This window comes from Schistocerca piceifrons, chromosome 6, assembly GCF_021461385.2.
Source record: "Schistocerca piceifrons isolate TAMUIC-IGC-003096 chromosome 6, iqSchPice1.1, whole genome shotgun sequence".
Classification (NCBI taxonomy): domain Eukaryota; kingdom Metazoa; phylum Arthropoda; class Insecta; order Orthoptera; family Acrididae; genus Schistocerca; species Schistocerca piceifrons.
The window spans coordinates 70,367,767-70,383,133 of NC_060143.1; the positions used below are offsets into that span (position 1 = coordinate 70,367,767).

At 45.4% G+C, this 15,367-nt stretch overlaps 1 protein-coding gene across 1 annotated transcript in view; it reads right to left on the minus strand.

Annotated features, from left to right (window-relative positions):
* Nucleotides 1–15,367, minus strand: part of LOC124802987 (5'-3' exonuclease PLD3-like) — a 93,558-nt gene that overhangs the window by 61,580 nt on the left and 16,611 nt on the right. The window contains exon 2 of the mRNA XM_047264087.1: nt 2,967–3,121. Coding sequence (XP_047120043.1) covers nt 2,967–3,121 — 155 coding nt within the window. The remainder of the gene's footprint in view (nt 1–2,966; nt 3,122–15,367) is intronic.

The window sequence follows — 15,367 nt, forward strand, 5'->3', positions numbered from 1 at the left end:
GACTCTGTGTCGGGCAAGATAAGCCGGCTGCTGAAAAAGACACAAGATCAAATCAATCTTCAGGCATCTGACATAAATCCCCCAACTGCTGAGACCAGCTACAGACACAGCATATCTCAGAACAACTGGGGTCAACAAGATACCTTGCACGTGTGGCAAGTTTTACACCGGACAAACTGTTCACACTATGGAACAATGCAGGAAGAAGCACGAGATACTTTTTTTGTCTACCCTACCCAGAGAAATCAGCTTTAGCTGAAAATGCTCTTGAAAATGGCCATCAGATACAATTTGAGGAAATTTTGTCATGGCTTGCACTAGTGGTTTCTGGGATTGTGTAATTAAAGAACCCTTTGAAATGTCATGGCTTGCACTAGTGGTTTCTGGGATTGTGTAATTAAAGAACCCTTTGAAATGAAAATTACCACTAACACCCTAAACAGAATAGGTGGCCTGAGCTCAGCATAGCGTGGGATCCAGTGATGGCGCAGATGAAGCAGGCATATCAAATACCGAGTCAATGTATGCCCACATATGGCGATGCCATGAGCACCAGCGACATACAGCCGGCAGCTGGTGTATATAAGGGTGTACCAGCAGCCCACTGGTGATCATACCACTTGTCAATGGCCACGGAATGCTTGGCCAAAAGATTGTGTAACTTATTGCTTGACGTGGCTGGAAACCTGATAACTTTTTATTCAATGTCACAACTTATAATCTTCCCCCTCCTTCCTTCTTCCATCTACTGCTCATATTAAACAATGCCCAGTTCTAGTAATTAATAGACAATGTGTTATGAAGATTTGACAGGAGCGAAGATTACATTAAACTTTCAAGTTTACTCAGCCTGTCAAGTTGACATGGCTACAGTTCTTCTTATCTATGGGTGTGATTTTTGAAGCTGAAAATTTAATATTAGGTCCTCATGTTTAGTTTGAACTAAACGAATTGGAAGACTGAGATAAATATATTTTCCACTGATTTTCTCACATTTTAGTCTATCATACAGTATTTTGATTTTTCTCAATAACGAAGCCTAAATTACATTGTTCGCACTTATTACACGAAAATATGTCTGATCACATCAGAGGCAAGCTTATGACATACAAACTCTGTGGAAATAACAATATTCCAAAGGGTTTACAATTTTTCTTAACAAATGAATTCCTACTGGTTTTTGTTACATTATTAATTTTGATTATTATTTTGTAAATGAATCCAGAAATAAACATAGTAAACAGAACAAGATTGTCCAATTAATAATAGAAATTTGAAATGTGCAAATAATTCGTGATTTCAAAAAAAAAAAAAAAGTGAAATAAAATAATAATAATAATAATAAAAATTTTAACTCTATATTCAGAACTAGTACTTTTCGATTATAGCATTGAAACTAAAATATTTTATACAGTAATTCCTTTTCATAAATTTTAGCCTGAAAGATAACATACTGTGTATTAAATTATATCAAAGTTTTCAGAAAAGCAACTGAGATAATACTGACCTGTCCAGAATTTAAAAAATACTGATATCAACAACTACTCTTGAGGAAAAGTAATGTTAGAGGAAGATGTCCTGTCATATGCTGCAAGATTGCATTCTTACAGTTGGAAATGGTAAATACTGATGTCATTTGCACCTGCACCACTATCGCCTCCAGTGAGGAACGAACAGATCCATTCATTCACTGATGACATCCCTATGAACCAAAGTACAGACCCCTCCAGATGCCCTCTCAGTACCAGCATGGTTTTGACAGAATGTATGATGACCATGGGGTGTTGGGAATGCCCATCACTGAAGGACTTTTCCTGAAGAGCAATGAAAGCAACAGAAAGGGAAATAAAAAGGGAAGGAAGGGTGAAAAAGAGAGAAAGGTACAAAAGGTGGAATGTGCGCCACATTGGACAACTTGGAAAAGGAGTAACAAGTCAAATCCAACAAGGGGACCACATAGTTAAGAATGAAAAGTCTTATTATTTTCCTGTAGAAGGGAAGAAAATAAGTGTCCAAATCACAAACCAGAACCATGCACAATCAGCACTAAGAAGTCCATCCAATGAAAAGCCAGAGAGGAAAAAGAATAGTAGATGGAGCAACTTGCAGCATGTCAAGGAAAGTATTGCTGCAAGGGCTGGGGCCCCATGGTGGCCAAGCACATACTTCTAAAAGAGATGTGAGCCACTGGGGGAAAATGAAATTCTTCCATTGCTCCAGGTTTTGTGGATTTGGCACCATGTTCTTGCACTACAGGCATTGGCATCACTGCTGAGTGGTTTTGGAATCCCAGCGCGCCCTGCAGTTTCCTGCTTTTATGAGCTCCCTTCACATTGTTTTGGTGCCAACAGGGTTTGCAAGTATGACATTGTTCTATCAAAACCATGTATGATGACTGTCACAATCATGCAAAAAACATTTTTATCTACATTTTGGCTAAGTGCATATATCTACCTGCTTTCCTTACAAGTGGTATATATCTTCGATACCATGCCTCTTGGAACACAAAACACTTTGGCTACCTTGGTTACGGAGGCATCTACCATATGAGCACCAACATTTGCCTGTGTTTGACTTAACTTAGGTCCAACATAATGCACTCAACTGCACAGCACACTGTTCTGACAATGACAGACACAATGAATGTATTATGGACATTGCACAAGAGTCATTTGTGGTCAAACAGAACATTGCAGTCAGCAGGCTTGGCTACCATCTGCAGTTATGACCAAGCACGCATTTCTCACAGTGTTTCCACATTTTTGTCCATTTCTGAAGATACCTGTTGCTTACCTTGAGAATATTTACTTAACATTTCTATTGTCTCATTGATTAACACCATGTGCCTTTACCAGATGGAAAACAGTTGAAAATTGACTTTGTTACTGAAAGCTTTGCTTGTGTCAAGTGAGCTACTCTTTGCAGTTCCATTCCCAATGCAGCACTGTCAGTCCCAATTGCATTACCTGGAGTTACCAAAGGCTCCGTCCGCACTGTGCTGGTCCCCGCGGAGCATGTACCGGGAGTCCCACAGCTCAAGGTCCCCCTCCTCTGCGACAGCATCGTCGCAGCCTCCATCCAGGCCATTGGCATCCACACTCGAAGCATCTTCTATCACTGGCTGATAAGAGAAAGAAAAAAAGAAAGTGTATTTTGCTTGTGAAATGACAAGAGGTTTACTTATGGGGTGACAGGCAGCAGTGAGTGTTTCAACAGCTTGCAGCAGCTAGCTGCCCAAGCAAGGTATGTGAGGAATGGTGTTGACTGTGTGCCAAACGCATAGTTTATCACTGAAAGTGGAGCAGACATGAATACTACATTTTCAATGGAACAGCATTATAGACACAACAAACATGATACAGAAATATTAAGTACACCAGAAAAGTCATCGTGATAAGATGAGCCAATTGTGATTTCCCACATAATTGTGGGATAAATAATATGGAAATTGCTGTTGTTTTACTTATGATAGATTATAAAACTAACAACAACTGAACCACCACAGCAAGCTAATCACGTGAAGCATAAAATGAAAGCAGATTGTGTCAGTGAACACCGCAACAAATTCAGATCTTGCAGATGTATAAGGAATTACAAAAGGAGTTGATTTAAAAAAAAATTATATGCATGTGCATCAGTACTACAACTCCCCCATTATTACACATAATACGAAGCAACATTAATTGCCTAGATCTTTACCTAATCATCATACTTTGAGAAATACTCCAAATATGGGTACCATTCAATATGTATCTAAATTTTTAATTTTATGTAATTTTTGTTACACTGCAAAATTTAACATAGGCATGCTTTCAGAACTTTGTTCATAATTTGTTCAATGCTGCATTGCTTTTTAATAACAGGTGGCAAAATGATCCTCTAATTTTCTGTTTTCCAATATCTTATATGTATGTGCTATCAGCTTTAAATTTTAATGAGGTAATTAAGTGTCCAACTTGGCTTCCGTAGTGAGTGACACCATGAAAAATATTGAAGGCCAAGTTATAGGGCATGCAAGGACACCTGCCTTCATGGTGTCTTTTGTCTTTGTTTGTTACTTTTAAGTCTGTCATGTGACTGTGCAGCCAAGCAGCTGCACGAGTTACATACTCTAACCATTCACTGGACTTTGAATAATTTTTTGAGTACAATTTACAGGTTAACTTTTCACTTATGTTATTTGTGTTTCTGATGACTGAATTTCTGCTACTATACAAACATTAAATCTGTTTACAAAATTTGAGGCAGCTGTGAACTATTTATTTGCTACATTTGATTACTAAATTTCAGTGTGAAACTTGTTGCATGTTTTTTGCAATGGTTATTTAGGATAATAAACTTTATTCTATGTTTTGACTGACAGTGGCCAACTGCACTTTCAGACTTTGAATGTTTGCCATTCATTTTCATGAATTACTGTGCAGTTGCATAAAATTTGATAGCATGCATTTCTTTATTTGATGTCCTGCACACACTACCGACATACATTAATTACTGTAACTATTTTTTCCTTGAAATCCGCAACTGATTTGAGGCCACTATTCACAAATTCATGACCTTTATTCAACAAATATTTATTTGGTTTAAAATATAACTGTCTGGTTTTGTCAAGCTCATTAATCCTACGGGATTTACCCAGCTAATTTGCTTATAAATATTTTTTGCTCACTTGTCTATTTATTATAATTTTGTATTAAATGTATAGGCTTTAAAGCAATGGTGCACGACCGACCTCTCTGAAAAGAATGAGTCAAACCAATAAATTACGTTGTGCATTGTCCACACAGGTAGCAGCCTACAGAACAATTCATGTGTTTTTATGCTTCTGTCTTCTTTGCTTCACAAATGTAAATCCTGTAAACAAGAGTGAAACCAGGAGGGAGGGAGGGAGAGGGGGGAGGGAGAGGGGGAGGGAGAGGGGGGAGGGAGGGAGAAGGGGGGAGGGAGGGAGAAGGGGGGAGGGAGGGAGAAGGGGGGAGGGAGGGAGAAGGGGGGAGGGAGGGAGAAGGGGGGAGGGAGGGAGAAGGGGGGAGGGAGGGAGAAGGGGCGGGGAGAAGGGGGGGGAGGGAGAAGGGGGAGGGAGAAGGGGGGAGTAAAGCATTTCACAGTGTTCATCATAACTTCTGATCCAGAATAAGAGCTAGTGTCTGCAATTTCATAATTTTGGCCCCATGTGACAATGAAGCTCAAGCTCACTAATGGTAGTGTCAAAGTTTCTTCATGATGTGTTTGGTAACATGATTACTTACACAACCCATTAGTCATCAATATAAGGTGCTTGCACAGATTGTGCACAATAGCCTTCCTGTAAAAATGTTGTGTGGGACCATGACCTAAGTTAAGTCTTTCAATGGAATGCAACCCCAGCAATTTGCATGTCCTTAAAACCAACAGCAGCCAGTTTTTCCCAAATGGTCACCCATCCAAGTACTAACTGGACACAATGTTGCTTAATTTTGGTGATCGGGCAAGATTCCTGAACCTTTTCTATTATAATTTGGTAACTGTGTTGCATACCAGCACAACAATTTTGGTTGGCTGGTTTGGGCTTAAAGAACTAAAAAGCAAGGCCATCAGACCCTCAGCCAACAAGTAGTTTATCAGCAGTTCGTGACATCATCCAGAAATGTAATCTGAAGAAAGTACATAGCCATGATAAAACTGAGGCACTGAAGGCAATAACGATGCCAGAGCTGAGAAATAATTTATGGAGAGGTAAAACCACATGGTTCATACAGGTACGTAGGTCAGAACAGACCAGTGGTCTCCTAGGGCTCATCTACGATAAGAGAATTGTCACACTCTTCCATTCCCTTGTCAACCCAATTAAGGGCGGAGACAGTTACACGGCAAAGGATGCTTTCTAGCTGGGAGATTCATAATAGTAAAAGTGACACGAATAAGAATGTAATGGACATCAGTTGGCTCATCAATAATGAAAGAAAGTGAGAGAAATAATCAAGGTAGGAGTTGGGTGACGCCTATGGCTCTGCATGCAACAGGAGCCATCCCTCCCATTGCCTTTCCCTCCCCATTCCATTCTAGACAAAGTTGAAAGAGGGGAACAGCACCTACTCTTCAACTGAGTGCTATTCCTAAAATGGGAAATATGATGAGGCAGAAAAATGAGCAAACCACATCTAAAATAAATGCAATTTAAATGTGTAAAAGAAGGACGTTGTGTCAAGGAACCCCAAGGTCCAGCAAAAGGCACTGCAACCCCAGCCAGCTTCCCTCATCCCGAAGGCAGTTTCAAATGTTACATTTAGGAATAAAAGGCACTTTCACAGAGAAAATGGAGAACCAGTTCAACTGCCAATATTTAGCACAGAGAACTGGAAGGAGGCATTCCACCAGCATCTGAGCTACTGTCTGTAAGGCTCCACAGCCACAATGTGAAGATGGCTTGTTACATAAAATAAAACTATGGATTAGTTAGGAATGACTAATGTGGAGTCAACATAAGAGGGTGAATTCCTTCTAGGAGGAACAGGAGGAGGAGTGACATGCAGCAGTTGTCTCCTATATAGTGCAGAGTTTATTAGGGGGAGCAGTAACCCATCATATGTCATTTCATCTCTGAGTGAGGAGATGTCATTACCACCCGAAAATCCACACCTGGGATTGTTGAAGTGAATAGTTGGTGAGTAATTGCTTCTTTAGCCAAACAGTCAGCCAGTTCATTCCCTGGGATACTCGAGTGACTTGGACCCACAAAAAGACAATTGAGGAGGCAGTATGACTAAGGACAGTGAGGTCATGGATACCACAAGGTAACAAGAGTAACATTGATCAACAGCCTGGAGACTGCTCAATGAGTCACTACAAATTAAAACACTGTCGAGGGAGGTCAATTTAATAAAAAGTATGATTTTGTTACTGGCTATCAACTCCCCATAATGACACTAAACATTCCTGAGAACAAATGTTTCTGACGAGCAGGAGAAGTAAAAGCATATCCCCTCCTATTCAAGGTTTTAGAACTGTCAGTGTAAACAAAGGTAGCATCCTGATACTCCTGAAGAACTAATAGAAACAGATGCTGAAAGGCCATGGGGAGAGACAATTCGGCACCTACAGACAGACCAATCTCAATTTATGGTGAAGCTACAAAAAAGGGGTGAATGTGTGGGGAAGCGCAGGGAGCATATTCTAAGGACATTAGCCGAAGGTCCCAGCAGAAGGCCTTGTGCCACAATCCAACTGGTAATCACACCCAAGGATGGGTGTCTGCAGGTCGATACCCTTTTATGTAAAAAGAATGTGATAAATGGGATGATTAAAAAACTATCACATGATGATTGGATAAGTGAGCAAGAGTTGGTATCATTGGAACTGAAGAGTTAAGATGCCCACTTAGAAAGAAGACTAAGGCATTAATTCAAAGCAACCAGTCACCAGCCTTACTCCACAATGATGGACTGGCTCCAACAATTTCAAAGCTGAAGGTTCCACCAAGCCACTAACCTGGCAACCACAGTCCAGGTAAGACGATAGTGGAACAGGAAGAGAAGATTGGTTGCCCTTCAGGTGGAACTAGATCGGGCAAAACGAGATCTGCAAAGATTAAGGAGGAGAAGAGAAATGAGAGGCAGGAGGCGACAACAAGTTTAAAAAAAAAAAAAAAAAAAAAAAAAAAAATATAGGAATAGCACTTTCTCAGACATTTTCTTTGTCAATGTAGATACAGGTTTGATCTGGTGTCACCGTTGGAAACTGATGAGCCACAAGCAGATGCAGGAGTAGACAGGACACAACAAACTTTCAAAAAGTGTTTGAGAAGTTAGTAGTCAAGAAAAGTTGAGAAGAAGAAGAAAAAGAAATTACTGGTGGCTACAAGTGACAGAACAGCAGCTTTTTTAAGGTAGAGAGAGCAGACTGAAAATGACATTCACATTGATGATGAAGTCTTCTCAGTTACCAGTAGAGTCAAAGCATCATTCTGCAGCAATGTTTCAACAAGTTTCCTACTTGTCATCTTCAAACAAAGTTTTGGTTTCGTGTCCTGTCTGGTTCTTTATAGCCACTGGACCGCAGGCTCCTCTGCCTCGTCTGCATCAGCAGCATCAATCATCTGCCTCTGGAAGGGGTGTTGTAGTCTGTGGTGGTGGTGGTGGTGGTGGTGGTGGGAGGTAGTTGCAGCTGGGGGTCGGGTAGGTGCCACCTTGTGTGCTGGCGGGTGAGGCAATCGCGTCCTTATGGGACCAGACCATTCCATCTGCTGCCTTCACTGGTTTTGCATTGGAGCATCCCTGTCGTGTTCTTGTTATCGTTGCGTTCCATACTGTGTTAAGGTGGAAAATGCTATCTCAGATGACAAGGTAGTCATGGACTCACGTCTCCACAGTTTCTTTAAAGACTGAATCCCAGAACCTGTTCCACCAGCACAGTAGCTATTGTTGCATATGGCCAATGTTCTGTTTGCCATACTCGCAGCTGATGCTTTAGACTCCAGGTTTCTATATTTCTAGTTTACCCTTCACTGGGCTCAGAATATTTTTGATTTTAGGCAATGAGTGAAAGTTGGTTTTAGAGTTGCTCACTTCTATTATCCTACAATCTTTGCCATTGACAGTCCAGTACACGGAAAGAATGCCAAGCACATAGTGTCTTCTTCACCTAAGACTTCTCTCTTCTTCTTGTTCAATAGGAAAGCATGTCTCACCTGCACCTCAGGATAGCCATTCTCATGAAAGGTTTTTTTCAAGTGTTGCAGTTCAGCAGGTACACTCTCCTTGTCACACATGTCTCACACTCTGTGCACAGATTTGCATTGTGCTGGATGGTGGTAGGTACTGACATTAAGGTACAGGTCAGTATATGTTTTCTACCTGTAAACAGAATAACCTAACATGCTGTCAGTCTTTTTCTTTATCAGGATGTCGAGGAAAGGCAGACATCCGTTTTCTTCCACCTCTATGGTGAATTTAATATTATCATGTAGGCTGTTGAGGTGGTTAAGAAATTCTTGTTTATTTTCTTTGCCATGCAACCAAATCAAGAACATGTCGTCCATGTAGTGGTACAACACCTTCAGTTTCAGGCATGTCATTTTGAGACCCATGTCTTCAAAGTGTTCCATGTATAGGTTTGGGATACATTGTACCAGAGGGAAGCCCTGTCTGTCTACTGATGATCTCACTTTCAGGTACTGTGACTGGAACCAGTGCAAAATTTAATCCTCTCGACAGCACAGATGATGTTGCCATGCCCAGTTCTTTTCCAGTTACACTGATAATGGTCCTCAAAAAAATTGTATCAATGTTCTGCACTTGAGCTCCCAGCGGTCAATGGAACTTTTCTTGTTGTTTCACAGTGGTTTTGCGATTGCAAAGTTCACTGGTTGTGAATGTGTTACCTTTTTTTTTGTGGTTTAGGGCGCACAACTTCAATGGTCATTAGCGCCCAGACTACGTTAGGAATGCACTGCGAGGCACAAGTTTAAAACAGCAACTAAAAGGGAAAACACAATAAAAGACAGACTGACAGGCATAGGATTAAAAAAACAGCATAATCAAATGTCCTTAGAGAGGTTTGTCAAGTTGATAAAACGAAGAACGCGAGCAGCTGCTCGTGGGCCATCCGCTAAAATGGCATCTAGAGTACATGACAGGCCAAGATCAAGACGCAGTGTGTTAAAATCCGGACAGGACATTAAAATGTGGCGGACCGTCAGCAATTACCCACATGGGCAGAACGGCGCCGGCGCAGCCGTCAGCAGATGGTGATGCCTGAACCAGCAGTGTCCAATTCGTAACCGGGCCAAAACAACCTCCTCCCGCCGAGAAGGGCGTGAGGACGACGGCCAAGCCGCGGGAAGAGGTTTCAAGGCCCGAAGCTTGTTGTCCGTAAGTGCAGCCCAATCGGCATGCCACAGCGATAAAATGCGCCGACAAATGACCCTGCTACAATCTGATGAAGGGACACAACAAGAAGCTGTCCGAGGCTGGACGACCGCAGCCTTGGCCGCGGCATCTGCAGCTTCGTTCCCAGGGATACCGACATGGCCAGGAACCCACATAAAGCTAACCGGAGAACCGTCGTCCACCAGCTGCTGAAGAGAGCATTGGATCCGGTGCACGAAAGGGTGAACCGGATACGGATCACTGAGGCTCTGGAGTGCGCTCAGGGAATTGGAGCAGATGACATAAGCAGAATGTCGGTGGCGGCAGATGTAAAGAACAGCCTGGTAGAGGGCAAAGAGCTCAGCTGTGAAGACCGAACAATGGCCATGGAGCCGGTATTTGAAACTTTGTGCCCCGACCCCGTCATTGGTCTTAGAGCCATCTGTATAAATGAAGGTCATATTAATGAACTTTGAACGAAGTTCGACAAAACGGGAGTGGTATACCGAACAGGGGGTAACCTCCTTTGGGAGCGAGCTGAGGTCAAGGTGAACGCGAACCTGAGCCTGGAGCCAAGGTGGCGTGTGGCTCTCGCCCACTCGAAAGGTTGCAGGGAGTGAAAAATCAAGGTGTTGAAGGAGGCGACGAAAACGAACTCCAGGGGGTAGCAGGGCAGAGACATACAACCCGTGTTGATGGTCGAGAGAGTCGTCAAAAAAGGAACGATAAGACGGGTGGTCGGGCATTGACAGTAGCCGACAGGCATACCGACAAAGCAGTATATCGCGCCGGTAGGTGAGTGGCAATTCACCAGCTTCAGCATGAAGACTCCCGACAGGACTAGTATAAAACGCTCCGATCGCAAGACGTAAACCCCGATGTTGTATGGAGTTGAGGCGGCGTAAGATTGATGGCCGTGCAGAGGAGTATACGAAGCTCCCATAATCCAGCTTGGAGCGGTCGATCGACCGATATAGGCGAAGTAGGACGGTTCGATCTGCTCCTCACGACATACCACTGAGAACACGGAGGACATTTAGAGAACGGGTACAACGGGCAGCCAAATATGACACATGTGGAGACCAGCTAAGTTTCCTGTCAAATGTAAGACCTAAAAATTTTGTTGTCTCCACCAATGGGAGAGCAACGGGACCGAGTCGTAAGGATGGTGGGAGAAACTCTTTGTAGCGCCAGAAGTTAATACAGACCGTCTTCTCGGCAGAAAAACGGAAGCCATTGGCGACACTCCAGGAGTAAAGACGGTTAAGAGAACGCTGAAGACAGCGCTCCAGGAAACATGTACGCTGCGCGCTGCAATAGATGGTAAAATCGTCCACAAAAAGGGAGCCTGATACATCAGCTAGGAGGCAATCCATTATTGGATTGATTGCTATGGCGAAGAGAGCGACGCTCAAAACTGAGCCCTGTGGCACCCCATTCTCCTGGTGAAAGGTGTCTAACAGGACAGAACCCACACGTACCCTGAACTGTCGATCCATTAAAAAGGAACGAATAAAAAGAGGGAGGCGACCGCGAAGGCCCCATGTATGCATGGTGCGGAGAATGCCCGCCCTCCAACAGGTGTCGTAAGCCTTCTCCAAATCAAAGAACACAGCCGCGGTCGGGCGCTTCCACAAGAAGTTATTCATAATGAAGGTCGACAAGGTAACCAGATGGTCAACAGCAGAGCGGCGCCTACGAAATCCACATTGTACATTGGTAAGTAGGCGTCGAGATTCGAGCAGCCAAACCAAACGAAAGTTAACCATTCGCTCCATCACCTTACAGACACAGCTGGTAAGCGAGATGGGTCGATAACTGGAAGGCAAGTGCTTGTCCTTCACCGGCTTAGGAATCAGTACAACAATAGACTCGCGCCAGCATGCGGGAACATGTCCCTCAATCCAGATGCGATTATAAGTACGAAGAAGGAAACCTTTACCCGCAGGAGAAAGGTTCTTCAGCATCTGAATATGAATAGAATCAGGCCCTGGAGCGGAGGACCGTGACCGGGCAAGTGTGTTTTCGAGTTCCCGCATGGTGAATGGGGCATTATACTTTCACGATTCGAGGAGCCGAAGTTAGGTGGCCTAGCCTCCTCTGCCTGTTTTCGGGGGAGGAAGGCAGGGTGGCAATGAGTGGAGCTCGAAACCTCTGCGAAAAAGCAGCCGAAGGCATTGGAGACATCCTCAGGGACCACAAGGACGTCATTCGCGACCGTCAAGCCAGAAACTGGTGAGTGGACCTTAGTGCCAGATAGCCGGCGCAGGCTACCCCAGACAACAGAAGAAGGAGTAAAACTGTTGAAGGTGCTTGTGAAAGCAGCCCAGCTGGCTTTCTTGCTCTCTTTAATAATACGATGACACTGTGCACGTAATCATTTATAATTGATACAATTCGCCACTGTAGGGTGGCGTTTAAAGGTGCGTAAAGCACGTCGACGAGCACGTAAAGCGTCTCTACACGCCGCGGTCCACCAGGGGACCGGTACGCGACGTGGAGAAGAAGTAGGGTGAGGGATGGAATATTCAGCAGCAGTGAGAATGACTTCTGTGAGGTGTGCGACCTGACTATCGCAGCTTGTGAAGGTTTGATCCTGAAAGGCCTCCCTGGAAGAGAAGAGCCCCCAGTCTGCTTTGGAGATGTTCCAACTAGATGAGCACGGAGAGGGGGTATGCTGCAGGAGATGGATAACACACGGGAAGTGGTCGCTCGAATATGTATCAGAAAGTGCATACTACTCAAACCGACGTGCAAGTTGGGTAGTACATATAGAGAGATCTAAATGGGAATAGGTGTGAGATGTGTCTGAAAGAAAAGTAGAGGCGCCAGTATTGAGGCAGACAAGATTGAGCTGGTTGAAAAGGTCTGCTAACAGGGAGCCCCTCGGGCAGGATGCTGGAGAGCCCCAAAGGGGATGGTGGGCATTGAAGTCTCCAGTTAACAAAAATGGTGCAGGGAGCTGAGCAATAATTTGTATCATGTCTGCCCTGGTAACGGCAGATGACGATGGAGCATAAACGGTACAAATGGAAAATGTAAAAGTGGGGAGAGTAATTCGGATGGCAACTGCCTGCAGGCTGGTGTGCAATGTGATGGGATCGTAGTAAATATCATCCCAGACCAGCAACATAACCCCTCCATGAGCTGGAATACCTACCACAGGGGGTAGGTCAAAACGCACAGAGGTGTAGTGTGCCAAGGCAATTTAATCGCATGGGCGTAGCTTCGTTTCCTGGAGGGCTACGACGAGCGGACGGTGCAAGCGGAGCAGCAACTTCAAGTCCTCTCGGTTGGAGCGAATGCTGCGAATATTCCAGTGAATAAGTGCCACCGTAAGAAGAAAAAGAAGATGAAAGAAGGGGTCACCTCGAAGGCCGCTGAGGGCCCGACTTCGACCGAGCACTGCCGCCGCTATCAGTAGGTGGACAGTCATCTTCCATTGGTTCTATAGGTTCATCGGTCATCTTGGTAAGATGGCCGGGAGGGGGAGCTTCCTCCGCCGGTGAATGGCCAGATGGTCGGCTACCAGCGGTGCGGCCAGGCGAAACTGATGACGGCCTGGGGCGGCAACCGCTGGGTGGCGCAGGAGAAGAAATGCGCCGTGGCGGAGAAGGAGAACTGTGCTTCCTATGAGCCTTCTTGGAAGGTCGTTTTGTGGAAGTACTGGTCGATGGCTGGGAGTTCGAGGTACGTAGGAAGTCTGCACGGGACGGTTCCTTCTTGAAGGCCCGGGCATCTGACTTCTGGGTCTTTGTCTTGGCAGAAGCTGATGAAGGGGCTCGTGTCTGTGGGGTGACGGGAGGAAGAGGAGACGTCGACCGCGTGATCTTAGCACTGGCCGAACGGACGACCGTGGTGCTGAAGGTCAGATTGCATGTCTGGGTTGCCACCTCCCTGGTAGTCCGAGGAGAGGCGAGGACAGTACTGTATTTCCCCGCTGGGAGCAGCGTGGGTTTCCTACTAGCAAATAGCTTGCAAGCAGCCGAGGTGGACACTTTCTCTTTGACCCGAATTTCTTGGATGCAGTGTTCTTCCTTATAGATGGGACAGTCGCGGGAGGACGCTGCATGGTCACCCTGACAGTTCACACAACGAGGAGACGGAGGTGGACAGTCACCCTCATGGGCATCCCATCCACAAGCGACACATTTAGCTGCATTGGAACAAGACTGGCGAGTGTGATTAAAACGCTGACACTGGTAGCAGCGCGTAGGTGTCGAGACATACGGGCGAACAGAAATAACCTCGTAGCCCGCTTTGATGCGCGATGGCAGCTGAACACTATCAAAGGTCAAATAAAGTGTCTGGGTCGGTACAAGGTCATCGTTGACCTTTCTCATGATGCTATGGACAGCCGTCACGCCCTGCTCAGTGAGGAAAGACTGAATCTCCTCGTCAGTCAATCCGTCGAGTGATCTGGTATAAACCACACCACGAGACAAATTCAAAGTTCGGTGAGCCTCCACCCGGACAGGGAACGTGTACAGGAGTGTGGCTCGAAGCAGTTTTTGTGCCTGAAAGGCACTCTCAGTTTCTAGTAACAAGGTACCATTACGCAACCTGGTACAAGACTTAACAGTTCCGCTATGGCATCTACGCCCTTCTGGATAACGAAAGGGTTGACAGAGGAAAAATCCTTTCCGTCCTCAGATCGAGAAACGATGAGGAACTGTGGGGCAGGCGGTAGTACTTTTGTCACTGGTGGCTGGTGGCTGGTCAAGTTTCCGTTTGTGGGCAGAAGTCGAGAGAGAAGAAGAAGAGAAATCCATTGCGGAGGAATCCCCCATGATTGCCAGCGTCTCCGATGGCACGCTCCTTCCTTGTGGGGACCCTCTCAGAGGGCACTCCCGCCTTAGGTGAATGCCGACACCTCCCGAAAAACAGACGGAGGGACCAATCGGCATGGTCAGAAGGTATCAGCTCAGGCAATCACCCCTCCCTGGGCCTGGCCTTTACCAGGGGGTACGTGCGTGCCTTACTTGTCTACCCAGGGCGGGGAATTACGCGTTACCCCGTCACCGGCTATGCGTGCGAATGCGAGGGTCGGCCTTCAGGCGCGCACAGGGAGGAAGGAAGAGGAGGAAAAAGAAGAGAGAGAGGACAGACTGTCTCAAATGCCGAGGCGGAGACCAGAGAAGGCAAGGAGAACAGGGCAAGGAGAACAGGGCAAGGAGAACAGGGCAAGGAGAACAGGGCAAGGAGAACAGGGCAAGGAGAACAGGGCAAGGAGAACAGGGCAAGGAGAACAAGGCAAGGAGAAGAGTAAGGAAGACAGTGAGATGGAGAAGAACAAAGAAAGGAGCCAACCAAAGGAAGGAAGAAAAGAGAAGAAGTGAAAAACCAAAATGACCACAAATATAGGTCGTGGAACCGTCCGTCTCCGGACGCAGGCGCTAACTACCCCCTTGAGGGGGAGGGACTCCTTTTAGTTGCCTCTTACGACAGGCAGGAATACCTCGGGCCTATTCTAACCCCCGGACCCACAGGGGGCGAATGTGTTACTGTCAAACCACTCTCAC